Raw genomic sequence first — 26,846 nt, 5'->3', positions numbered from 1 at the left:
AAACGTCTATGGTTATGAAACGCTTGACAAGAGGGGAAAGACTACCCTGACCGTGGGTGTACCCCCTTAACCCCCCCCCGCCCCCCCGCCGCCCAGTCCTAGACCTGGCTTTGTTTGTGTTCCCGTGGCAGCCGTGGCACTGAGAGCGTCGTGTGAAAATCCGGGCGGAAAACAATCGTGAATGACTCCATCTTTGTGCTGTAAGGCTGATTCGCTGAGTGGGCCAAAGAGGATTAGAAGAATCTATCCCTCGACACTGTGTTCATAAACATGCCAGGCTAATCAGAGAGGGCTGCAAGTCTAGACCCACTCACTCAGGCGTGAAATCTAACCCCCCCCCCACCCCCTCCCCCCAAACAACAACAACCCACGTCATCTGAATGAACCTGTCCAGTGTTGATGAAGTGTTGTGAAACACCGTTCACACTGGATCTCAGTACGCGGAATGATGTAACTCGTAAGTCGTGGACCTGACCATTGCTGCTGAACGCAGCTCAGATAACCCCCCAAAAAGCTGCTTAGGTCTTAACCCTGGGACCACAGTCAGCCAGAGGACAGGAGAGGTAAGGAGATGGAGGGACTGGGAAAGATCCCTGGTTTTTTTTTTTTTTGGGGGGGGGGTTTTGTTTTTAAAAGGGACACATTTAAATGTGCTTAGTTTGAGATGGAGATCCTGGAGAGACAATTACAGAAGGAGAGACTACTGAATTGAAGGAAGACAAGGCGACAGACTGTAAGAGACTTCTGAGACCCTCCCGGGCTAAACTGCAGGTCGGTACTCATCTTACAAGTCATCAAGTCATTGGATCTCACTGATCTCTCTCACGATGTCCTTGGTTGGTTAGTTGTATGGTGAGTTGTGTTTCTAAAACAATGAGTTGCGTAAGGTTGGGGTTAGGAGTCAGTTGTGTAGAGGTTACGTTGTGGTTATAGGGGGTTGTAGCTGAAGTTAGGAGTTGTTTAGGGTACTATGGTGATACTCTTAAGGTTTGGGGGGGATATACAACACAAACACACTGACACACACACACACATACAGAGGGGCTCTAGTCCACAGAGGGAGGGATATTGCATCAGTATATACTGCACACGACACACACTGACACATACACACACACTCACACTGATACACACTGATACACACAGAGAGAGGACATGAGTCACGTGGACCCCCAGAGGTAGGTAGGGATACTGCATCTTTCCTCTGAGGCAGCTGCAGAGCCTTACCTGCTGGGCCTGCTGGAGGAGCTCCATACGCTCCTGTAAGATCTGACTGTCATACTGGCGGCTCTGCCTGAGGATCTGCCTCCGCAGCTTGTCCACGGCGAGCCTCAGCTCCTCCCTCTGCCTGTCTGACAGGGACTCAGCCACCGCATGCCCTGGCTCCTGCTGTAGGGCACTATACAGCGTGGCCTCCAGCTCCTCGATCCTCTGTCAGCCACACACATACACAATACACACACACACACACACGCGCGCACACGCACAGACACGCACACACACGCACGCACGCATCTCACACACACACAAACAAACATATACATACACACACAAACGCACACGCACGCACACACACACACACACGCCACTGTGACCATGGCAGAGATGGAAAACACTGTTCCGCTTTATATTGATGGTCGCTAGGACAATGTGTTGTACATGGTGACTACATGGCACGTACAATATAACTACACTGTAGGAACTAGATATACTTATACATACATACATACACACACACACACATATATATATGTGTATGTGTCCATATATATACATATGCATCCATATATATATGGATGTAGAAGTATATAAGTATAGAAATAATGTAAAAATATATCTAGTCATATCTAATTAGTGCTTACATATTTACTTATCTGTTGCTATGCCAACGTAGTTACCATGTAAATACAGTGTGAACGACCCAATAAAAAGTGGGACTGAGAACACAAACACACACCAAAAACAGACCCAATAAAATGAAGAAATCATAAACAGTGAGAGTGACGTGAGTCTACGTACTCCTGCTTCTGCCTCGCTTCTCTCTGGTGACAGTGAGTTAGAAATCAGGTTGGGACAGTGGAGAAAAAACAAAAAAGGGATGGTCCGGTCATGCCCCTATTCTGATTTTATGTCTATATGAACACTTCTATATTTATTGAAAAGCAAAACATTTTGAATGTGAATCATTTTCAATATGAAACACATTGAAGTGTTTTTTTTTTTTTTTTTTTTTTTTTTTTTACTGTTTACTGTTACAGGACACTTCCTCATCTGATTGTTCAGTAATCTACCTCAACCTGAATCACGCAACCACTGACAGACCAACTTGATCTTCTGGGTCTCACTGTTTTCTAGGGAATGTGAGCGCTCCGCCTGGGGAGTGACCCAGCAGCCATCCTCTCCCAGTGGAGGGTTGTCCGTCTCTGGCTGTTAAGACTACAGTGCTCTTTCAGAAGGGGTAAAAGATGCAGTATCCCAACAACACATCACAATCTCAGACATCAACCTGAGACTGCTCTGTGGAGATCATCTGCTATCCATGTTATACTCTGGATGTTAGATGACCGTTATATGTTGTCTGGTTCACTAACGCCACATTTAGAGTTGTTAAAACAGGTGTGTTGGCCGGTGGTGACCGTTGACCAGGGTGTCGTTGGCTCGTACCATGTAGGCCTGATCCAGGGCCTGTTTCCTGTAGTCCAGTTCCTCCTCCAGGAAGCCCTTCTGCTTACTGAACAGGTCCTGGAACAGCCATAGCACAACATGGTTATCTCACCAGGGAAGGCACTGAGAAGAAACTCTCTGTTATTGAACAATAACGCCTGGTTGGTCAAGAGGTAGTTAGGGGTAGGTAGTTAGGGGTAGGTAGTTAGGGGTAGGTTGTTAGGGGTAGGTAGTTAGCAGTAGGTGGTTAGGGGTAGGTGGTTAGGGGTAGGTAGTTACGGGTAGCTAGTTAGCGGTAGGTAGTTAGGGGTAGGTGGTTAGGGGAAGGTGGTTAGAAGTAGGTGGTTAGGGGTATGTGGTTAGGGGTAGGTATAACAGGCGAAATGGCATCAAGTCAAATCAGAGAGTTGGAGTGTGAGACAGGAAACGATGTGAGCTTCTCTCACCTTCTCACTCTCCAGGTCCACCATCTTCTGAGTCAGGGCTGCCTCAGTGTTGTCGATCTGCTTCAACCACTACAGATAGGGAGGAAGGGAGGGAGGGACGAGGTGAGAAACCAAAGAGGCACAGAGAGCAAGTGAGAGAGAGAGAGAGTAAAAAAAAGAGTCAGTGACAGTGTGTGACCAGCAGGTGTCAGTAGAGTCCGACTCTGACCTTCTCACACAGAGAGAGCACCGTCCCTGCCTGGATCACAGCAACCTGCTCCTCGTTACGCAAGTTCTGCAGAGGAGGAGGGATAGAGGAGGAGAAAAAGGAGGGATAGAGGTGACAGGAATTACAGGATATAGAAGAGCAACAGAAGTGTAGAGAAGCATAACTAAAGAGCACAGTGAAGACAACTCCTGAGACTACGGTACATCGATTAGAAGAACATGACATGAAGGAGCATATAGAATGACAGTAGCCTCACCACAAAGTACTGTGGGTAGTGGAGAGACATACTCAACTCACCCCGTTGTCTCCCAAAATATCCAGCTTCTTCATCAGCTCTGGAATGATCACGTCCTAAAAAGGGTGCCAACATTCCGTTTTTACAAATGACCCGCTTCACTACAACTAAGTGGTGTGTGTGTGTGTGTGTGTGTGTGTGTGTGTGTGTGTGTGTGTGTGTGTGTGTGTGTGTGTGTGTGTGTGTGTGTGTGTTACCTTGACCCCCTCCTGTTGGCAGTAGATCTGTAGAGCACTGTTGCTGTTCTCGGGGAAGGCAGCCATGTGGAGGTTCAGGGCTGGAGACCGGCGCTCTCTCTCCTATTGGATAACACAAGCAGTTACCCTCTCTACTCTCTCTCTCTCTCTCTCTCTAAGACACTATTTTATCTCACTCTACTACAGACGAGGCACTGGGGAACCCACACACACACACACACACACACACACACACACACACACACACACACACACACACAGAGAGACACACACCATTATCCGGTGGCTGTGGTGGTGAGTTCAGATGGACACACAGTCATCACTTTGCCTCCAGTACATTAGCCGGCTACAGCTAGCTCAATATTACCCAGCTAAATCACCACTTATGTTGCAGATGTGGTGATGAGGGCACCGACAGCGAATAGGGAGAGGGTTGTGCTCCGAGCGATGACGTAGTCTACTTACATGGTGAAGAGAGCATGCTCACGGTCGGTCAACATGAGCCGGGTGGAGAAACACGGTTTCAAATGTGATGTAAACCAAAGCAATGGGGTTTCAAAACATATTGATGTCAGACTGAACACAGGCGTGTGTGACAGGGAAGTGGATGAGTCGGTCCGTGTCGGGGTGATACGAGATTTGAACTGGTGTTGAAGGGAGCAAATCTCTCTGGGATGTCGTCGTGGAAGGTCAGAATTGTTCCATGTCTAGGTTGAGTATAGTGGTACCGTTAAAAAGCCTTGTTGTTGTCATTTTGGTCTCATTTCTCAATTAGCTGCCATCTTGGTTACTGGATAGTGAACTTAAATGAGTGGCTCATGTGGTGACAGAGTAGTGTTGTCATGGAGGAAACATCTAGTTTAGTCAGTCTAGATGCAGGTCAGAGGGACACTTGAAAGCCCTGGAACATGTGACTGAGGTTGAGGTAAACATGCATAACTGAAATATGTTTTTTTTTAGTTTTTTTTTTAGGAAAACTTAAATCAAACTCAAGAGCAACTACATGCAGGGAGGTGAAACAAATGAACAAAGATGAGGTTGATGGTGAACTTAAATACATTTTTATTCCATTAAAAATGATATTTCTCTCACTTAAGACAACATTCTTGTACATCTTTCCATTAAAAAAATACACTTTTTCCAGTCCAGTGGGGATGTTAAGGCAGTCAACATGCAATACAGGTACATACAGGTACATACAGTACAGTGAAATTGTGTGTGTGTATGTGTGTGTGTGTGTGTGTGTGTTCTCTCATCACTGTATGTAGGTTTTGCGTCGCGACTGAAGGCCAGTATCGCCCCCTGGTGGTAGTTTGATGGTGGTACACTCTCTTACTTCTAGCTCCAACACTCTGAACTCCAGCAGCTCGTTCTGGTCCCGCGCGTCCTGCACCTCCGCATGCAGCTTCGACTCAGCCTGCTGTAGAACACACATCTACACACACACACAATTAGAAAATATAATCTATATCTATCTGGTGAGCTAACATTTATGTCTGTGTCCAAATGCTCTCATCTCCTTTCCTTCAAGAACTGATCTCAGGTCAGTGGTACTGAAGGGAAGGAGGCAAGGAGGCAAGGGAAGGAGGCTTCTGAGGACTACTGGGAATACGCCTGATGTGTTTGATTAAAGAACAATGAACAATGAACAAAAAGTATAAAGCAGGAAGTGCTGCACCTTCTCGTGGAGTTCCTGATTGGTCCTGATGAGATACTGCTTTTCCTCCACCCACTTAGAGTCCTGCCACAGAAACAAGGTTACAGGGGAGCATAAAGCACCGTAACACCACACACAGAATCACAGAGGAGCATAAAGCACCGTAACACCACACACAGAATCACAGGGGAGCATAAAGCACCGTAACACCACACACAGAATCACAGGGGGGCATAAAGCACCGTAACACCACAGGGGAGAAATACTGTCCATGCACAAGTACCAAACTCAACATAACCAGCCCAGATGAGAGTTGTCAGGTCAAAGTCAAAGCATTCACAATGACCTTGCACCTCCCCAAAGCTTTGCATGTCCCGAGAGACCCAGAACCCCAAATTCAAATAATAAAATCAAAAAATATTTTTTGAAAGAATGAATCATGAATAAATCATGAATAATAACAATCAAAACACAAACACATGATCCACACAGAGGAGAAGGCTGTAAGGTGATTTTATTGAACCAAAAGACAAGAGAGATGAGACAGTCCACCACCAGAGTTACACACAAGAAAGGTCTGCATTCATACAGGGTTCAACACACACTGTTCATAACAACATGCTTAGATCATGCTAAGAAGGTGCTGGGACATGTGAGGTGAGATGAGGGCAACAGAGAACATGCTACAGGCGGTGCAGGAAGCCACAGTGACACACATCAACATGCAGACAGGGAACCATAGTGAGGCATGCAGCAGACAGAACAGAGCACCCTGGAGAGAAGGTTCCACCACCGCACATGTTAAAATCACTGGCATCTGCCGTCATTGTAAAGGCCATCGTTGTCAATAAAACACTGTTCTTTGACCTGCCTGTTCACATAAAAGGTGAAATAAAGAAAAAATAAAACAGAAAAGTGTTCTCTAAAGACCTGTTTCTAAATCTATCGTTCAGAGACAGATCTAGGTTTCCGACAGGAGCACTTCCTGAATTGGAATTTATTTTCCTTTTTTTTTACTAACTAATAAATACTCCATCTCAAAGTGGATTTCATTCTGTGCTTCCGAACAATGTCATGGAAGGTTTATTGTACTTTCCCAAACAATGATCATTTCCACCTTACACATGACAACCATCAATTTGATTGAATTTTCATGGAATTGATTAATGATGAGTTAATCAATCACAACACATTTTGTGAAGAAATTGGAATTGATACATTTAAATCGATGACTTGTGTCATTTGTGGTCCTTATGATTGGGTCATTTCTTTTCCATGTCGTATCAATGAATTTTGCTCGTGATCAGCGGCAGATGAATACTGATTCTGTTTCTCCACCAGAGTAAATATGATGGAAGAAGGGATGAAAAGAAAACGAAGGGGGGGGGCGGGGCATGTGCAGGCAGAGCTGTGACGTCATGGCGGTGACATCACAGGATTCTGCTGCAGATCCTGTCGGCATAGCGCCAGGCCCAAAGCAAAGCCGCCAGACAGACAAGGAGCAGGGCCAATGAGAGCAGAGCCAGGGACCTCTTCTCCCCGCCCTTTTTCTCTTTTACCTGCCCCCTCTCGGCCAGGGCCTTCTCCAGGTCGGCCACCTTCGCCTGGTAGCCAATCAGGTCGGCTTGCAGCTGCTCCCGATTCTGTGAGGATAGAGACGCAGCCAATCAGAGCCTGGTCCAGTCTAGAAACGCTCCGTGGCAACACCAATCAACAGTCCCCTCAGGTCACCCTGGGGCGGGTCTACACTGCAGGAAGTAGGAAAGGTTTAGCAGGTACGGTTTTGGGATCGGCTGAAGGGGTAGAGGTCAGAGGTCAGAGGTTAGGAAAAGAGGGGAAAGTTTGACTCTGACTCTGGTCCCTACATCCAGCGAGTCCCAGGTCTGTCTGAGGGAGGGAACAGGACTTCTGGGGTACATGGGGTGTGTGCAGGTATAGGGTCAAAGGTTAGGAATCTCACCCTGGCCTCTCTCTCAGCGTCCAGCGAGCCGCCGGTCTGCTCCTGCAGGAGGGCGTAGGCCCGCTGGAGGGCCTGGTACTCCCGGGTCAGCTGTCTGAACCGCAGCTCCGCCTCCTCACGGGACACACCCTGACCGGCCAGAGCAGGGGACAGGGTCACACAGACACACACACACACACAGACACACACAGACACACACAGACACACACAGACACACACAGACACACACACACGTGCGCGCAGATGCACATACAGACACGCGCACACAGACACGTGCACACACACAGACACGCACGCACGCACACACACACAGACACGCACGCACACACACACAGACACACAGACACACACACACACACACACACGTGCGCACAGACACACACACACGTGCGCGCAGACGCACATACAGACACGCGCACACAGACACGTGCACACACACAGACACGCACGCACGCACACACACACACACACACAGACACGCACACGCACACACACACACAGTGGGGAGAGGGCTCTAGATGGTTTACAGCTACAGTACATGTGCAGGATGGCCATGGGAGAGAGGGAGGGAGGAGGGAGGAGAGGTTGAGAGGAGGAGAGAGAGGAGGAGTGGTAGAGACTCACGTCTTCGATGTCCTCCTCAGGCGTGGCGGGAGTGCGGTCTGTGAGGTCTGTGTTGTACGAGGTCAGCGACGACGTCTCAGAGTCCACAGACTCCTCATCAAATCCAAAATATGTCTCCACAACATGCCTCTACACAGAGAGAGAGAGAGAGAGAGAGAGAGAGAGAGGGGGGGGGGGGACACAACAGGTAAGATAAGAGACCTCATAAAACATCATTCAGGGAAAAGGTCTCCAGGTACAAAAAAAGTATATTTTGATCTCTCTCTCTCTCAGAGAGAGAGAAACATACGCAAACACAAAAAACTGTAAGAGAACACAAAACACAGAATCATTTGTATGAAGTAAAAAAAATATATATATATTTATAAAAAAAGAATAATAATAAAAATAAAAAACCTTTCCACAGTCCTTAAACTGACACGACACAATCACCCCTGATACTTCCACCTCCAGGTAAAACCCTACGCCTCAGCTCTCCCGTTACCCGAGGGGTAAAAGTCCTCACCATCGTGCTTGTAGGTCATCTCCTTACAGCCAGAGAAGTAGAGACACACCAGCGCACACAGGCAGATGAAGGAGGAGAAGTAGAGGACCAGGAGGAGGTACTCCGTCATGTTCACCACTCTCACACACCGCGCAAACCTACACCAACACGCAGATCTAGTCCTAGTCTCCCAAGTACCAGCCGACGACTTCTCAGTTCCAGTTCCAGTCTCAGTCTCAGTAAACAGGAGCCGTTCCCAGTGTGTGTGTGTGTGTGTGTGCGTGTGTGACTCGTTCCAGCTCAGGATGCAGGGAGTGTGTCGCGTCCTACGCAGTCCCCTCCTCTCCCCTGACCGACTCCCTTGGCGGCCCACCCTGCCTCTAATCACTCCCCCCCTTCCCCCCCCCCGATCTTCTCCTCCTCCTCCTCAGTCAGCCAACTCATCCATCCATCCATCTCAGCACAAACAACAGGATCACCACCCTCTATTCTTTCAATCTCGCTCCATCTCCATCGCGAACACAATTAAAACACAGAATGAACTCCATTGCTTTTATATACTGTAAAACAGTATAGCGGTGTGTTGGGGAGGGTGTGTGTGTGTGTGTGTGTGTTGGAGTGACTGACTCAGTGAGTTTGACGAAGAGCTGAACAAACAGGTGCTCAGCTGCTGGGAGGTGCGATGTAATCGCTCCCCCACGAGCCCAATTAGAAACGTACACCCAGCAACACAGCGCACGCACGCACACACGCACACACACACACACACACACACACACACACACACACACACACACACACACACACACACACACACACACACACACACACACACACACACACACACACACACACACACACCATCTGAGCCCTATTAGACAATACTAGCATGTCAGCCCATCACATAAGGGACAGTTGCTTAGTAACAACATCGCCGGTGCAGCAGTGTGTGGCTGAATACACACAACACACACAAACAAAACATTTTTTAGAAAAATCATACTGTACATGTATGTCTTAATGCACACACACACACACACACACACACACACACACACACACACACACACACACACACACAGAAGGATCGAGGGAGGAAGAAACTTACTTTAGACAGTTTGAGGGTTTTCCTTCTGTTCTTTTTGTTGATCGTCATTCTGTCACGTTCCTGAGGGGGGGGGGGGCAGGGGGGGGGAGAGAGAGAGAGAGAGAGAGAGAACTTAATGTACTAATGTGTCGTCCTCTGTGGCTCAGAGGGTAGAGCACGGCGCTAACAACTCTTAGGTTGTGGGTTTGATTCCCCCTGGGACCATATATACTGAAATCTATGCACTCACTGCAATGTAAGTCGCTTTGGATAAAAGCATCAGCTAAATGGCGTATATTATTATTATTATTATTATTAATGTACAGCCTGATGCAACACACACTCCTTGTACATGTCACATGGTGTTGACTGTCTGACTCCAGTTTGTTGTCGGTAGTTGTCCTTCCTTGTACTTGGGAGGGGGAAAAAAGCACTTAGGGTAGGAATATTCAGGGTAACGATCAGGGTCAGAAGGGGGTCTCGAGGGTGTGAGGTACCTGCCCCCGAGGGACACTGTGAAGAACACCTGCCCCCGAAAACTACTCTGAGCCGTTCAGAAATGACGTAAGCAACTTAATCAGCACCAGAGAGCCAGCAGAGAAGTCAATTAGCAGGCGTTGATTAGCTGATTAGCCAAGTGAGGACCGGGGGGGGGGGATAGGAGGGGGGTCTGGAGGGCGGCCCAGGGGTAAAGAAGACCTCCAAGTACCTACCACACACACACACACACACGCAATACCATTTTATACAACGGCGACCATTTTATATTTTCTGCTTCTGCCTGAACAGAACACTGTCCAAAACACTGACACACAAATCAAATCTCGACAGTCTTTCATTGTCTCCTCGCGTCCTCTATCCTCGCCTCCTTCTGAAGGCTCATTGGTGGAGAAGGTCTGGAGGTTCCTCCCCTCTGACCTTCTCCTCCAATGTCTTTCGTGGAGGAGACGAGTAGAGAGGATGCGAGGAATCACCGTAAGACTTTTGAGACTCGGCCAGAGGGCTAGGACTACGTCTAGATCGTCTTGGCTGAGTCCTGCACACACACGCACGCATGCACGCATGCACACACGCACGCACACACACACACACACACACCTGCGTGAGCTCGTCGATGATGCCGCGTTGTTCGGCAACCTGTAGCTTGAGGAACTCAACTTCCTGCTCCTCGTGGGCGTGGCTTAGGTCCGTCAGCGAGCTGGGCCGCTTCAGCTGAGGCTGCTGATTGGACTGCTGGGAGTGAGGACGAGATTGAGCCTTCTCCTTCTGAGAGAGGGAGAGAGAGAGAGAAAGAGAGAACGAAAGAATGAAAGAAAGAGAGAGAATGGCTGCCTTCATTCTCAAGGACACAAAATAGTCTTGAAGTCTTCTGCAACTTGACATTCGTTCATTCCACCTTTACCTGCCTGCTCAGTCATTGAGAATGAATTGTCTTTACAGTAAATACGTTGAGTGGATCCACATGCTTTTCCTCTGACGACCACTGGGGGTCCCCCTCTCCCTCCGTCTCACTAAACAACAAATCTCACCGTTCCCTGAGGCGCCTCATCCATTCACAAATATCTAACCATTTTAGATCCTCTAGTTAGCCTTAGCTACACAAGGAAACGAGATGAGGAGATGAGGAAAGGAGACGAGGAGAGGAGATGAAGAAAGGAGATGAGAGGAGATGAGGAAAGGAGAGATGAGGAGAGGAGACCAGGGAAAGGAGACAGGGAAAGGAGGAGAGGAGGGTGTGTGTGTGTGTGTGTGTGTGTGTGTGTGTGTGTGTGTGTGGCTCTCTCACCATCTCAGCGTTGTCTCTGCTGAGGTTCTTGAGTTTCTCCTCCATGCGCTGCAGCGTCTGCAGGAGGTCATCATTCTTCTTGGACATCCTCTTGTTCTTCTCAAACAGAGGCTTCATCTGACTCTCCGCCTCACGCACCCGCTTCAGCTACAGAGATGGGGGGGGGGGGGGGGGGGGGGAGAGAGAGGGAGGGGGGGAGAGAGAGAGGAAGGGAGGGGGGGAGAGAGGGAGGGGGAGGGAAGTGAGAGGGAGGGGGAGAGAGGACAGGACGAATGATCATAGTGAGGGTGAGAGGGGTTCTGTGTCTCAGTAGGTAGTTAATATCTCAAATTGTGTGTGTGTGTGTGTGTGTGTGTGTGTGTGTGTGTGTGTGAGGGGGCGCACACTTTCCTCACCAGCTCATTCCTCTCGTCAGCCAACAGGGCGTTTCTGTCTTCTAGCTTCCTGATGACAGAGTGGAGCTCAGCGATCTTCAGCTGAAACCTCCTCACATCCCTCTCTTCTGCCTCCTGAGAGAGAGAGAGAGAGAGAGAGAGAGAGAGAGAGAGAGAGAGAGAGAGAGAGAGAGAGAAAGAAAGAAAGAGGGAGAGACCAAGGACAAAGACCAAGAGTTGAGAGATGAAGAAGGGACATATTTGGATAGATAGTGAGTGAGCTGGTCTGTGTGTGTGTGTGTGTGTGTGTGTGTGTGTGTATGTGTGTACTGTATGTATGTATGTATGTATGTATGTATGTATGTATGTATGTATATGTATATACACACTCACCAAACACTTTATTAGGAACACTATATTAATACTGGGTACTCTTTGCTCTCAAAACAGCCTCAATTCTTTGTGGCATTGATTCCACAAGATGTTGGAAACAGTCCTTTGAGATTCTGGTTCATGATGACATGATTGCATCACGCAATTCCTACAGATTCTTCAGATGCACTTTCAAGCTGTATGTATGTATGTATGTCTGTGTGTGTATGTCTGTATGTATGTATATACACATATATATATATACACACACACACATATATATATACACACACACACACACACATACATATATATATATGTATGTATGTATGTATGTCTAGCTACCTGGCTGTTGGTGATGCAGTCGGGGGTCTCCCCCAGGGCAGGGACCACCTCTCTCTTGGGGCTGCCGTGGTGTCTGTCTGCCTCCCTGACGTGGCCCAGCTGCTCATCCAGAGCCTCCTTCTGCAGCTGCAGCTTCTGGGCGTACCCTGCCTGAGCCCCCAGCTCCCTCTCCAACGCCGACACCACACGGTCCTTACCCTTCAACTCATCCATCTAGAGAGGAGGGGGGGAGGAGTGTGTGTGTGTGTGTGTGTGTGTGTGTGTGTGTGTGTGTGTGTGTGTGTGTTGTGTGTGTGTGTGACAGAGAGAGAGAGATAGATAGAGAGACAAAGAGTGTGTGTGACAGAGAAAGAGAGAGAGAGAGAGAGAGAGAGAGAAAAAGGAGAGTCAAAACCCGTCTCACAACCTTCTTCCACAAAGAATCTCTGAACTGAACTCCCTCTTCCACCCCTAGCTCTGCCTCCAGAGGCCCATGCATCCTCTCATCCTCTCATCCTCTCATCCTCTCACACAGGCACGGCCCAGGGCCCTCGGCGAGAGCAAAGGAGCAACGTTGTCATCGGTAATTAATTCATGTATTTTTAGTTCCCTCTCCGCAACTTCCTCTCCTCCTGTTCTCATCTCCCCCCCCCGCCCCCCCCTCCCCCTCCCCCTCCTCGCTCCCCCTCCCCCATTCTCTCACCCCTCCCTCCCTCCCCCTCCCCCATTCTCTCACGCCTCCCCTCCCCCTCCCTCGCTTCTTCCTTTCCTGGATATAATTCCTTCCCCTTTCATCGTGCTCTCATGCGCACAATCTGGTTAATCAGTCACTGAGTGTTCTGTGCGTTATCTGCGGTATGCAAACGTCTCATTGTGTGAGAGAGTGAAGAGGGGGGTGAACCGTGCAGAGGATCACTCCACCTCTTTATCAGACGAGCCGGAACAGGAAGTTAACTCCCTCACTGCCAGGGGCGCGTTCAGTGGCGTAACACACCAAGGCGCACGCCGTATCATCGCAAGGTCCCCGGTTCGATTCCGGCCATCGACATATCCTGCATGTCATCCCTCCTCTCTCTCTCTCTCTCTCCCATCCTTCCTGTCAATCTCTACTGTCTCTATCCCAATAGAGCAGAAATGCCCTAAAAACATATTTAAAATAAATAAATAAATAAAAATAAAAAAACTCACTCACTGTCAAAGAATTCCACAACGCTCGCCACCTAAGAGTGCCTCAAGCGTTTTAGGCGGCATTTACCTAGCGACACCACTTTGATTGGCTACGACACGAAGCATTGTGATTTGTCTATTTTTGGTGGATAGAGTCACACCTGGCACGCTCTGGAAACGTTGACCATTCGGGCGACTTGATTCGCCCTCGGCGGTGAACGGGTTAAAGATCAACCTCAGGAGGAGAGCTTCGGCTGATCTCCACAGGGCAGGATGGGCCTGAGGTGTCTGTCTACCGGGTTACCTTGATGGTTCACAGTCAGAATCAGATCTGGGTTCAGATATAGTTCTTGGTTGAGTTTGCCCGGCACAACGGACCCAATAGAACAGTCCCACTGCCCTCTTGGCAGGCTGAAACAACGCTCTGCAGTAGAGTCTTCCGACAAAGACATTGCACATTGCTGCGCAACCATTTGGACTCTCTCACACACACACAGACACTCACACTCACACTCACACTCACACTCACACTCACACTCACACTCACACTCACACTCACACACTCACACACTCACACACTCACACACTCACACACTCACACACTCACACACTCACACACTCATTGCAGAGGGTTGTTGCTGCTATCCGGGACACTTGACACTTTATTTCTACATTTACATTTATTTACATTGACGGCATTTAGCAAACGCCTTTATGCAAAGCGACTTACAACAAATACATTTGTTGAAGTAAGTGAATCATCTATCCATCAGTCATCATAAGATAAAGTAATCAATGTTCGGACCAGGGGACCATAGGCAGTCACAATACTAGAAGAAGGAAAAATGACCTCTTTTTGTATATATTAACAGTAGAGGAACTGTACAGGGGGGTAGTGGGGGGTGAAGAGGTCTTTAGGAGGGACCGTTAAGATGTAGCCTGAAGAGATGGAGGTCTTCAATCTACGGCGGAAGATCGGTAGTGACTCTGCAGTCCTGACAGCAGTGGGAAGCTCGTTCCACCAGCGGGGCGCCAGGACAGTGAAAAGCCTTTCTATTGCCGTCGTTGCTGCTATTATTATTGTTTCCTCATGCTGTTATTATTACGACATTACACTGCAAATTGATATTGATATTGTTTGATCGTTGCGTTGTCGAGGAGTTGCTCCCCTACAGCGTTTCGTGACATGGTATCCTGTTTATTGGAGTAAACGACCGTTCAAATGTGATTTCATTTGAGGTGTTTCAAATACTTGTCGTGCTTTTTTGACCCCGGGATGTGGCGAGTGAGGCTGGATACAACCGCCTCTGTTCGCGGTGAGGTCGTGTGTCTGCGGTCGGGTCGCGGTCGGGTCGCGGTCGACTCACCACGCGGCGGATGTCCCTCTCGCAGTCGCGTTTGATGCGGTTGACCTCGTCCTGGTGCTGCTGGTAGGCCGTGCGGAGATCGGCTGCTTTGGCCTTGTCTGCCTGCAGCGCGTTGGCCAGGGCCTCCTCGCCCTGCCTCCGCCCCGCCTTCTGCTCTAGGATCTGAGGAGACACACACACACACCAATGATAATGATAACAATAATAGTGGCATAGGAAGGCAACACCAAAACAACACAATGACACTTCCAGTGACTATTGTACTGTTCAACAACACCGTAGTAACAGAGACGATCCTCCTCTCCTCTCTATACACCTCCTGCTGCAACCGGAGCCTCTCCACACACACACACACGCACGCACACGCACACACACACACACACACACACACACACACACACACACACACACACACACACACACACACCCCCCTCCTGCTGCAGCCGGAGCCTCTCTACACACACAAACAAACACACACACACACCTCCTGCTGCAGCCGGAGCCTCTCCCCGTCGAAGGCCCTCCGCGCCTCTTCCCTGGCCTCCCCCAGGAGGGCGCTCTTGAGCTTGTCGGCCGCCCCGTCCCTGAGGGCGTGGACCAGGCCCTGCAGCCTCTGGACCTCCCCATCCCGGATCTTGATGGTGCGGGCCAGCTCCGCATCGTGCTGCCGGGCCTGGGCCTCGCGGGCCACCCCCATCTCGCGGAGCTTCTCCTCGTGTAGCTTGGCCCGCAGGTCCGTCAGGAGGACCGTGTGTTTGTGCTGCTCCAGCTCCCGCGCCTGGCGCTGCTCCTGGAGGCGCTCCCGCAGCTTGGACACCTTGGGGGAGGGGAGGGAGGGGGGAGAGAGAGAGAGGGGGGGGGGAGAGAGAGAGAGAGGGGGGGGGGGAGAGAGAGAGAGAGAGAGGGGGGGAGGGAGAGAGAGAGGGGGAGAGAGAGAAAGGGAGAGAGAGAGGGGGAGAGAGGAGGAGAGAGGAGGAGAGAGGGAGATGTGGGGAGGTTGAGGAGGAGACAGGGCAGAGAGGAGGAAAGAGGGTGGAAAATTATTATTATTTATTTGTATGATTATACATGCTTGTAGGTGTTAGTATCGTTAGCAATAGATTGTATAACATGCTCCGCTCCTCCCCCCCCACTCCTCCTCCTCCTCCTCCTCCTCCTCCTCTTCATCATCCATGCATACCTTGCCCTTCTCCTGTTGAAACTCTATCTGGATGTCCATCAGCTTGCTACGCAGCTCCTCATTGGCTGTCTGGACCGAGTCCGTCATGACCTCCGCCTTCTTTCCCTTCTTGGGAGGCGGGGCTGAGGTGGGTGTGTATGACATCGTGCTCTGGCCGCCCAATCGGTGGGCAGGCGCAGAGGGCGCGGGGTGAGGAGGTGGGGAGAGTCAGGCGCTGCTCTTCCTCCCCGTACAGACGACCCAACGTACCTTCATCATCCTCACCTACATCATGAGCTGGGGAGAGAGGGAGGGAGGGAGGGAGGGGGGGAGAGAGGGAGGGAGGGAGGGAGGGAGGGAGGGAGGGAGAGAGAGACAACAGGTAAAAGACCTAATAAAACATCATTCTGGGGGAAAAAAACACAGATCTCCAGGTCCAACATTGCAAGGCCAGGGAAAAACAAGTCTATTTTGAGGCTACACACATCCACACTCTCTCTCTCTCTCTCACACACACACACACACACACACACACACACACCTCTAACACTCACGCACTCTCTCACACATACACCCCTAACACTTACACACACACAAACACCTAACACTCACGCACTCTCTCTCTCACACACACACACACACACACACACACACACACACACACCTCCTGCTGCACCCAGAGCCTCTCTCTACACACACACACACACACACACACACACACACACACACACACACACACACACACACACCCCCCTAACACTTACACACACACTCTCACTTACACACACTCTCACTTACACACACTCTGACTTACACACACACACACAGGCAGCCCTCCTGCCATTTGTCATAATCCAATTCTCCTCCCAGGGATCCACTTAGAGGCTCCATTGTGCATGAAACTCTGTCTGGCCAGGACAGTATCAGCCCTATACACTGCCCCAGACAGAGACACTGTCCCACTGGGCCTCAGCCTTCTACTGCCTAGAGAACCCTGTACCACTGACCCTCAGTCTTCTAGAACTCTCTACCACTGGGCCTCAGTCTTCTAGAACCTTCTACCACTGGGCCTCAGCCTTCTACTGCCTAGAGAACCCTGTACCACTGGGCCTCAGTCTTCTAGAACTCTCTACCACTGGGCCTCAGTCTTCTAGAACCTTCTACCACTGGGCCTCAGCCTTCTACTACCTAGAGAACCCTCTACCACTGACCCTCAGCGATCTAGACCCCTACACTACTAGAGGTCTAGTGGAGAACCCTCTATCTCGACACACACAGACCCAGTGTTTCCCCTTCTCAATTGGTGTTACTGCAGTGAGGTGACAGTGAGGTGGGCAGCCATGTTGTCTGAGTGTTGTGGTGAGGTGGGCAGCCATGTTGTCTGAGTGTTGTGGTGAGGTGGGCAGCCATGTTGTCTGAGTGTTGTGTTGAGGTGGGAACCAGAGGCAGAACCAGAGTTGAACCAACAGCAGGATAAATGGAGTCGGCCTCAGGTCTCCGTCTAGATTCCTAAAACGTTGTTCTGAGGTCACCCTGTAACCTCCCTTTCTTCAAGTATTCAATAAATAATGACAAACAAAGCATTCAGACTGCAGGCGCTATACTTTTGTACGCACACACACGCACAGAGACAGAGAGAGAGAGAGAGAGACAGCACTCACACAGATGGCAGCAATTGTTACCAAGGCAACCCTTGCTCTTAAAACTCCACTCTCCCAGCGCAAAGGACCCTGGGAAGGAGGAAAGAGCCTCCCGGAGGATTTCAGCCCTCAACAAACATACACACACACACACATGCACACACACGTGCATACGCACACACACATACATGTACGCACACGCTCACGTACGCACACGCACATGTACGCACACATACACGCACGCGCACACACACACGTACACACACGTACACACACACACACAAATCTTCTGCGTTGCAAAAACCCACAGACGACATGACTTGGTTATCTAAAGAGCATCTCTCAGGATGACTGAGAGTCAGTAATGCAATGCTGGGGGGGAGGAGAGACAGACAGATATGCACTGGACTGAACATGACACTCCACAAGAGAGAGAGAGAGAGAGGGGGAGAGAGAGAGAAAATAGGGATAGATAGATAGAGAGATAGAGAGAGACAGAGAGACAGAGAGACTGGGGACAGATAGAAAGAGAGAGACAGATAGAGACAGAGAGAGAGAGAGAGAAAATCAGTAGTTGTAAAAGCCTGTTAAGGCCAGGAGGAGGCAGTCCCCTCCTCCTCTCTCCCCCACCTGCCCCCTCACCTCCTCTCTCTCTCTCCCCACCAGCCCCTCCCCACCTCCCCTTCTCTCCTCTCCCCCCTCTCTCTCCCCCACACTGCCCTACATTTCCCACCTCCATTCCCTCTGTTGCCATGATGATGTCACGGAGCAGAGCGGAGAGGAGAGGGAGGCAGTGATCTCACTCCCATTCACAGAGAGAGAGAGAGAGAGAGAGAGCAGGGGAAAGGGAGAGCAGGAGAGAGAGATAGAGAGAGAGAGAGAGAGAGAGAGAGAGAGAGAGAAAGAGAGAGAAAGAGAGCAGGGGAAAGGGAGAGCAGGAGAGAGAGAGAGAGAGAGAGAGAGAGAGCAGGGGAAAGGGAGAGCAGGAGAGAGAGATAGAGAGAGAGAGAAAGAGAGAGAAAGAGAGCAGGGGAAAGGGAGACCAGGAGAGAGAGAGAGAGAGAGAGAGAGAGAGCAGGGGAAAGGGAGAGCAGGAGAGAGAGATAGAGAGAGAGAGAGACAGAGACACAGAGAGAGAGAGAGAGAGAGAGCAGGGGACAGACAGAGAGAGGGTACAGTCAGAAACAAAGAACAACACACAGCCATGCACACTGACAACACTCACACACACACACACACGATTCACTTGAATAAACACTCATTCATTCCGTTGCAAAGAGAGTCAAGAGTCTGTAGTCTTCATGCTCAGTGTTCCTCGCACTCGGTCTGACCTGTGTCACCATCGCTCCGTGCCAAATGCTCTCCCATCTCCCTCCGGTGTTTCTGCATGCCTCTGCCACATCAAAGGCTGGCCGTCCCACAGCAGAGAGAGGCTGAGCATCAGCCAGGGCTGCAGGCAGAGAGACCCTGTGACTGAACCACAGAACCAACATCACTCTGCCAGCTTTCAACACGCAGCCATCTCAGACTGTCATGGGAAGAGGGCAGGGGCCAGGTTTCAGAATGGGATCCAGCCCAAGTCTGTCTGTGTGTCTGTCAGTGAGACAGACAGAGAGAGACAGAGACAGACAGAGAGAGAGACAAAGTGAGAGACAGAGAGAGAGAGAGAGAGAGAGACAGAGAGAGAGAGACAGAGACAGACTGAGAGAGAGACAGAGACAGAGAGACAGAGAGAGAGACAGACAGTGTCTTAACCCCCGCAGGTCTAGGACAGACATCAAACACTTCACATTACGCATCCTGCTAACAGATGTTCCCGCCAGGCCAGACTGTGTGGAAGTATACGGTCCACAGAAAACCAGGAATGTTATAAGGGGAAACTGCGATGTTTTATGACCGAAAAGAGAAGCTAACAAGCACCTCCAATGTTTTCGTAACCCAACCCCCCCCCTCCCCCCTGATTCACAGACTCAACATTGACCTCACCCACCTATTGTTTATAAACAGTTGTTGGACCGTTTTTTGCAGAAGTCTGAGGGAGTCTCAAAGTCCAAACCTCTTTTGTGAGAGAGAAACTGGCAGTTGATATCAAGACACCATCGCTACTACAGTACCCATACATATTTAGCATCAAGCTAATTCAACAACACCTCAGACACACACCTCTGGTAGAGTGACCATCATCAAGTCTACTGAGTACACAAGTACACAACGCAAGAAAAGTATGAAATGCCTGAAGGCAGAGCAGCATCCATCATCCTCCACGACAGAATCAAATAACAACAGACAACAGATCAAATATATAAACCGTAACAATAATAAAAACAGTCCAAAAATAATAAATCGAATCAAATAGCACGTGATCGTAGCCATCTTCAAAAACAGCCAGTGATATGAATGGGAAATGGAGCACAAAACAAGCCAATTCCTCGGAGGCCTGTTCAGATGGGGCAGGGAGACGGTTCGCCTGTCAAGTCGAAGAGCTTAGGCTCGTTATACAACAGCAGAACGGGACGTGAGGAAACACTGCTGCTTGCTTTTTTACAAGCACGGCTGCACCGCAGGCAGGCTCCAACTCTGATCCCCACAGCTGGCGACAGAACCGACACCCAAACACGACCGCTCAACGGCAGAAACAATACCCAAACACAACCGCCAGAAACAATACCTAAACACAACCACTCAACAACAGAACCAACACCCAAACACGACCGCTCAACGACAGAACCAATACCCAAACACAACCACTCACCTATAAAAACAATACCCATACACAACCATCACGACCACGAGTACCTTGAAAAATATCTCTTCAAAACAGGTGGAGCGAAATACATCATTCCATGTTTAAAGTTAGGACACATATTAAATTAATGAGCATACCTTTACCAGTGATTCTACTGTATGTGACGTAGTAAGGGAGTTAGTGTACCACTGTACAGTCATGGCAGCTACAGATTTATCTTAGTGCTCTGTGTGTCAGAATGGCAGTAAAGACAGATGCCTTTGAAATAGCATGGAGCTCATTAGTGAAACACAGATGGACCTTCTCTAGGCCACTTTAAAAACCACACACACACACACGGTTAAACTTTAAACTAACCACTAAGAGACGTGTACACCTATTAAACACACAAAGGAAACACACTTAAAAGTCAACACTATCAGGGTGGAACGTTAACCTTGTGACAGAGAGAGGGGGGGGGGGGAGAAAGAGACAGACAAAGAGTGAGAGAGAGAGAGAGACAGAGAGTGAGAGAGAGACATAGCCTACAGTACATTCACTACAGGCCTTGCGCGCAACACACACACACACACACACACAGACACACAGACACACAGACACACACACACACACACACACACACACACACACACAGACACAGACACTGTGGACTCAGCAGCTTGAGATAAAAGCTTCCAGAACAGGTCTGGCCAGACTCCAGAGGTCTCAGGGAGTGAGAGGTGGAATATCTCTACAAGAAAGAGGAGCGGAACACGACATCCACCCTACACACACACACACACACAAAACAACAACCACCCTACACACACATCCATCCTGTCACTCAAAACAACAACCACTCTACACACACACCGATCCTGTCACTCAAAATAACAACCACCCTATACACACACACACACACACACACACCCATCCTGTCACTCAAAACAACAATCACCCTACACACACACACACACATCCAGAGAGGTCGGGGGGAGGAAACTGGGAAAACTGTAGTGTGAAAATAATGTGTTGAATGTTCTGTGTGTGGTTTCAACAGTTCCAAGAGGAGAGTGTGTGATGGTCTTGTGAAGGTGTCTGTGTGTGTGCGTGCGTGTGCAGCTCTGCCTAGGGTAATGTGCAGCGTTTAGGCCCTCATGTGACTGTGGGCCTGTGGGCCTGTGGGCTTGTGTGTGTGTGTGTGTGTGTGTGTGTGTGTGTAGCAGCCGAAGCAGACTCATCCCCTCACACAGAGATGATAGGGTGCTCAGTAATCTCATTAAGCCTGCCTCTTTCTGACTGACTGTGCAGCACTGGCCTGGTTGGCTGTACACAGTGTTGCTTGCTTGCCTGCCTGCCTGCTTGTTTGCCTGCCTGCCTGTCTGCCTGCTTGCCTGCCTGTCTAACTGACTGCCTGCCTGCCTGCCTGTCTGACTGCCTGCCTGTTTGTCTTTCTGTCTGTCAGTCTGACTGCCTGCCTGTCTAACTGACTGCCTGCCTGTTTGTCTTTCTGTCTGCCTGACTGCCAGCCTGCCTGCATGTCTGCCTGTCTAACTGCCTGCCTGCCTGCCTGCCTGTTTGTCTTTCTGTCTGTCTGCCTGGCATTTAGGCAATGATAGGGAGCTGGTGGTCCTAGGTTTAGGGGGGAGAGTGTGTGTGTGTGTGTGTGTGTGTGTGTGTGTGTGTGAGAGAGAGTGAGAGAAAGAGTGAGAAAATGGGAGGTAAGAGGGACTATCTAGTGGTGATCCTGGGGGCAGTCTTGGGGGTGGGTGAAGAGAGAGAAAGAGAGAGAGAGAGGGTAGGTGACTTGGGTATTTAGACTCTGGACAGGATGCCTGTGGAAGTCTGGGAGAGCAGGAAGGCAGCCTGAGGGACACAGGATGGGAGGTTAGAGGTTGAGCAGTCAATCAATACCTCCAAGTGTTGCTTTTAAACCTGTGCAGGCTACACATCTACAGTAGGACGAGATAGACCTCCCCGAATCCGATTAGGAGTGAAATAAACCAAGAGTAAATCTGGCGTTAGCAGCAAAACCTGCACATAAACACCCAAAGCACCTGCGGATCAAGCTAATCGCCATCGTTAGTGATGTAAGCGCGCACGTTGCGTGTCCGTGTGGGAAAAAGTCTAGGCCACCGACCAGCTGTTTCAGGCGTTATTACAACCCTATTAAACCCGCTCGACAGCGTGGAGTGGTGAGGGCGACTGTAAAGGATCCATCACTGGTATGCGAGGCGGCCAGCTCTTTAATGAGCTGTCAAATCACCCCGACTGCGTGGGAGATTAGGAGGGGGGGTGGGGGGGGGTTAGGCTCCTAGTCTGACAGGCTGACTGGCTGGGATGTCCAACCACACCCTCGGCTGGTGGGCTCTGTGCTGCAGCGGGCTACAGAAGCCGGTGTCCACTGTAGGTTGTCAATCTAACAGGCTACAAACACACCCACCGTTAATCGTGGGCATGCAACTACCGTATGCCAGCGTGCTAATTAGTGTGTGTGCACATGGATGAACCTGAGCCACGATCATACTGCCCGGTCGGTGTGGATCACACCCAGCCGTGCATAGATGCGCCCACGGGGGGGGGCGGCTGATAACGAGTCTGAACTGTCAGTGCACCTGAACCAGGGATGCGCTGATAACGAATGTCGTGTAAGCCCATTTCAAACACGGATGCACAGTCCATCTTTAAAAACCTACTCTTTTCGTTCTCCCCTATCAGAAGATGTGACAGGCAATAAAGGCACGTCAGCGATAATCGCCGCAGGCGCAGACGAGATCTAGACATCCACCGCCGCATGGACGTGCAGTATTTATCAGCCGAATATGGCCCATCTTAGAACACACAGCACCGATCGCTACAATGTGAGCTCTAGGGCTGCGGAAAGAAGTTACAGTTTCTGCAGAGGCCGAATGGCAACAGCGGCTACCCGGATATCAGAGAGGATGTCGTTCGCTGCAGACTGTGCACGGCTGTCGGACTTTGCGCAGGTAGCACCATCATAGCCTGTCATGCTACCGGACAGCCCAACTGGCCGAAATAAACTTACTTCAAATGGTGGTCCAACGGTGAGCTGACAGGTCGTTTGTACGGTTGTACCTCGCTCATCCACGGTGCCTCGGCTTCTACCGAGACGGCGAGCGCACCTCACCCCGGGATGCTGTCACCTAAGGGCGTTCTCTTCCTCCGACCAGCGAGGGAGTTAAAAACGTAGCATTTAAAAGAATTAGCCCACTTTTAGTCCAGTTCTAATGATGAGCAGAGTCGGATAAAGTTTGGCAAATGTTATTAAGAATATCCCCCGAAAACGTGGTGGTCAGATTCACGGTTCCGCTGTAGGTTTGGCTCTCCCGAACACACACCACACCGGGCACGCTGACACACACCCCGCCCACACACGACGTCACCTTTCTCCAAACATGTCCTCCCTCCCGAGCATCGCTCCCGTACCCCGAAAAAAGAGCTCTACGTCGACGTGGGAAAATCCGGGCATCGGCGGTAACGCAAAAGACACGCGACACCTGACTGCGTGTTCATGAATGACGACGCACGGGGAAAGCGTGCGTCGTGCAAGAGGAACGTGCACCGTCAGAACAGGACGCCTGGTGCTATGGTATACACTTGACTACCATCAATGCAATTACGCAACAATTACACACATTCCCCATAGGCCTACACACACACACAAATGCACGGATGCTCACACTCGCATGAATGCTCACACGCACACACACACACACACACACACAAATGCATGGATGCTCACACTCGCATGAATGCTCAGACACATACACACACACAAATAAAGATAAAGATAGCCCATATCATCCTGTGAGAAGAAGTGACCGTTTTAAGATGGCGAGACCCAGACTCCAGTTTCACCATCCCTTCCTTTCCCACTTTCAGGCCAACTCATTGTGTTTGACTGTTCTAAGACTGGGCACCACAGAAATAAAATGTTTGTAAGCGCCATGGAAGTAAAATGATTATTCTATAGGGCGAGCACCATTTAGTCCCACGAACCGAATACGTAGCTGTGTTATAGAGTTAGAGTCCAGACTGAGTGTTTTGATAGGGAAAGTGGCTCAGCGGTGTAGTGTACAGTCACCGTGTGTTTACAATAGTGAGTCAATAAGGAGAGAGTGCCTGAACCGAGTCCCACTGTCGTGTGACTGTGACCCAGATTCCCTGGATGCATTACTCATGCCCGGCTAGCTGCTTGTCTCTCTCTCTCTCTGTCTCTGTCTCTCTCTCTCTGTCTCTCTCTCTCTGTCTCTCTCTCTCTGTCTCTCTCTCTCTCTTTGCCACTGTGCCCGTCAGAGTGGCGTTCCGCAGCAGAACACACACACACACACACACACACACACACACACACACACACATTACTGCACGCTTTAGCTACAGCATATGTAGCCCATCGCTGGAGGGCCGAGGACTGTGGGGGGGGGGGGGGGGGTGTTGTTGCTAATGCTCACTGCTGAGGCCAGCAGCACACTGACATAGATGGACTGATAAGGATGGGGAGGGGAGGGGTGAGGAGGGAAGGGGCCATGGGGGAGGAGGGGGGGGGGGGTGGATGTTTGTGGGTAATGTGGTGGGAATTTAAAATATAGGCAGAGAGGGATTGACTTATCAGGAAGGTGCTTCTTTTGATGACCAGCTCTGTAGTGTGGATGTTGTTGTGCTGTGTGTTTTGTCAATTGTATGTGCAGTGTCAGCGATATTGTAAATTCCTGGCTGCATAATGAATGTAACTGGAACAATAAAGTTATTGATTGATGAAAGGGATGGTCAGGTCATTTGAGGCTGTTATCCATTTTCAGGGATAAGGATTACCTGGTATGTCAGGTTTCTAGCTAGGCAGGACTAGGGTGTTGATAGCTAGGTAGGACTAGGGTGTTAGTAGCTAGGCAGGACTAGGGTGTTGGTATCTAGGCAGGACTAGGGTGTTGGGGATGACAGCTAGGCAGGACTAGGGTGTTGGGGCTAGGTAGCACTAGGGTGTTGGTAGCTAGGCAGGACTAGGGTGTTGGTATCTAGGGAGCACTAAGGTGTTGGGGATGACAGCTAGGGAGCACTAAGGTGTTGGGGATGACAGCTAGGCAGGACTAGGGTGTTGGGGCTATACTGTAGGCAGGACTATGGTGTTGGTAGCTAGGTAGGACTAGGGTTTTGGTACTGTACCTAGGCAGGACTAGGGTGTTGGTATCTAGGCAGGACTAGGGTGTTGGGGATGACAGCTAGGCAGGACTAGGGTGTTGGTAGCGAGGTAGGACTAGGGTGTTGGTAGCTAGGCAGGACTAGGGTGTTGGGGCTATACTATAGACAGGACTAGGGTGTTGGTAGCTAGGTAGGACTAGGGTTTTGGTACTGTAGCTAGGCAGGACTAGGGTGTTGGGGATGGCAGCTCTAATCACTATATTTCTATGGCATTCCTGAAAGAAGATGATTCCCTCATTTAGAGAGGGCCAATGTCCTCCAAACTTTGCATAACTAGCTTACATTTTTAACATATTCTTGAGCATTTGACATAATCAGCTTAACATATTCATGAGCATGAACATGTTAAACTAATTAAGACAGCTCTTTTAGGAATGGTCTGAAGTGCCCAGGTGGGTCCTGAGAGAAACTGAGCTCTGTGGAGATTTAGCTAATCAAATGAGCCCACTTATATTGCAGATTGTCCCCTCCCTACCATAGAACACACAAACACACAAACACACACACACACACACACACACACACACATACATACACACACACACACACACACACACACACACGTCTGTGTCCCCCAGTCCCAATTATAAGTACAGGCATTAAACGTCGTCTTTTCCAAGACCCATCCTGTCACAGCCTGCCAGTAATGGCGTAATGTTTCATATGCAGTTAATTAACCTTCTTAGCCATGACTCATCCTCTATTAGTCAGAGTACATGAGTCGGATGTTCCACATCTATCCCCCAAAACAGCCCAAAACAAACAACACATCCAAACACACTACACGGACCGTGTGGGTTGCTAGAGAAAGTGCTTGGAGTCCCGTTTATTTTTTTCACGTCCTTTCAGAGAGCAAATGTAAACATATTCCTTGATTTGGGTTCCAGGGCAGGAGAACAGAAGAACGTTATGGAAATAGAACTGTTCCATTACATATTCCAGTGCCTTCCATTACAAAATACCCCTATTAATTCCACACCCACACCGCTGCATGGCAGTTACTACTTGGCTCAGTTGGACCATTCCCTTCCGCGGTTGAAACAGTAAACAAAGCATGTTCTGTATGTATTACATTGGAAAGCAAACTGTTGAA

The 26,846-nt window shown here is 49.7% G+C and overlaps 1 protein-coding gene across 1 annotated transcript in view; it reads right to left on the bottom strand.

Moving 5' to 3' along the window:
- The window catches only part of jakmip1 (janus kinase and microtubule interacting protein 1), a gene marked incomplete at its 3' end in the record, with an annotated part of 24,738 nt that extends 771 nt beyond the window's left edge, over positions 1-23,967 (bottom strand). Inside the window, exons 1-20 of the mRNA XM_083686601.1 lie at positions 23,583-23,967; positions 16,193-16,468; positions 15,497-15,829; positions 15,013-15,174; positions 12,500-12,712; positions 11,804-11,917; positions 11,409-11,555; positions 10,721-10,888; positions 9,644-9,703; positions 8,052-8,180; positions 7,428-7,556; positions 7,027-7,110; positions 5,489-5,551; positions 5,147-5,245; positions 3,811-3,912; positions 3,616-3,669; positions 3,319-3,384; positions 3,111-3,179; positions 2,665-2,742; positions 1,228-1,431 (exon numbers count right to left, since the gene is read on the bottom strand). Of these exons, the coding sequence (XP_083542727.1) occupies positions 1,228-1,431; positions 2,665-2,742; positions 3,111-3,179; positions 3,319-3,384; positions 3,616-3,669; positions 3,811-3,912; positions 5,147-5,245; positions 5,489-5,551; positions 7,027-7,110; positions 7,428-7,556; positions 8,052-8,180; positions 9,644-9,703; positions 10,721-10,888; positions 11,409-11,555; positions 11,804-11,917; positions 12,500-12,712; positions 15,013-15,174; positions 15,497-15,829; positions 16,193-16,336 (2,418 nt within the window). The 5' untranslated portion in view covers positions 16,337-16,468; positions 23,583-23,967. The remainder of the gene's footprint in view (positions 1-1,227; positions 1,432-2,664; positions 2,743-3,110; positions 3,180-3,318; positions 3,385-3,615; positions 3,670-3,810; positions 3,913-5,146; positions 5,246-5,488; positions 5,552-7,026; positions 7,111-7,427; positions 7,557-8,051; positions 8,181-9,643; positions 9,704-10,720; positions 10,889-11,408; positions 11,556-11,803; positions 11,918-12,499; positions 12,713-15,012; positions 15,175-15,496; positions 15,830-16,192; positions 16,469-23,582) is intronic.
- Between the last annotated feature and the right edge of the window lie 2,879 nt (positions 23,968-26,846).

This window comes from Argentina silus, assembly GCF_951799395.1.
Source record: "Argentina silus genome assembly, chromosome: 15".
NCBI lineage: Eukaryota > Metazoa > Chordata > Actinopteri > Argentiniformes > Argentinidae > Argentina > Argentina silus.
The sequence above is the reverse complement of the archived record's forward strand: the minus strand, read 5'-3'. Positions and strand labels throughout refer to the sequence as shown.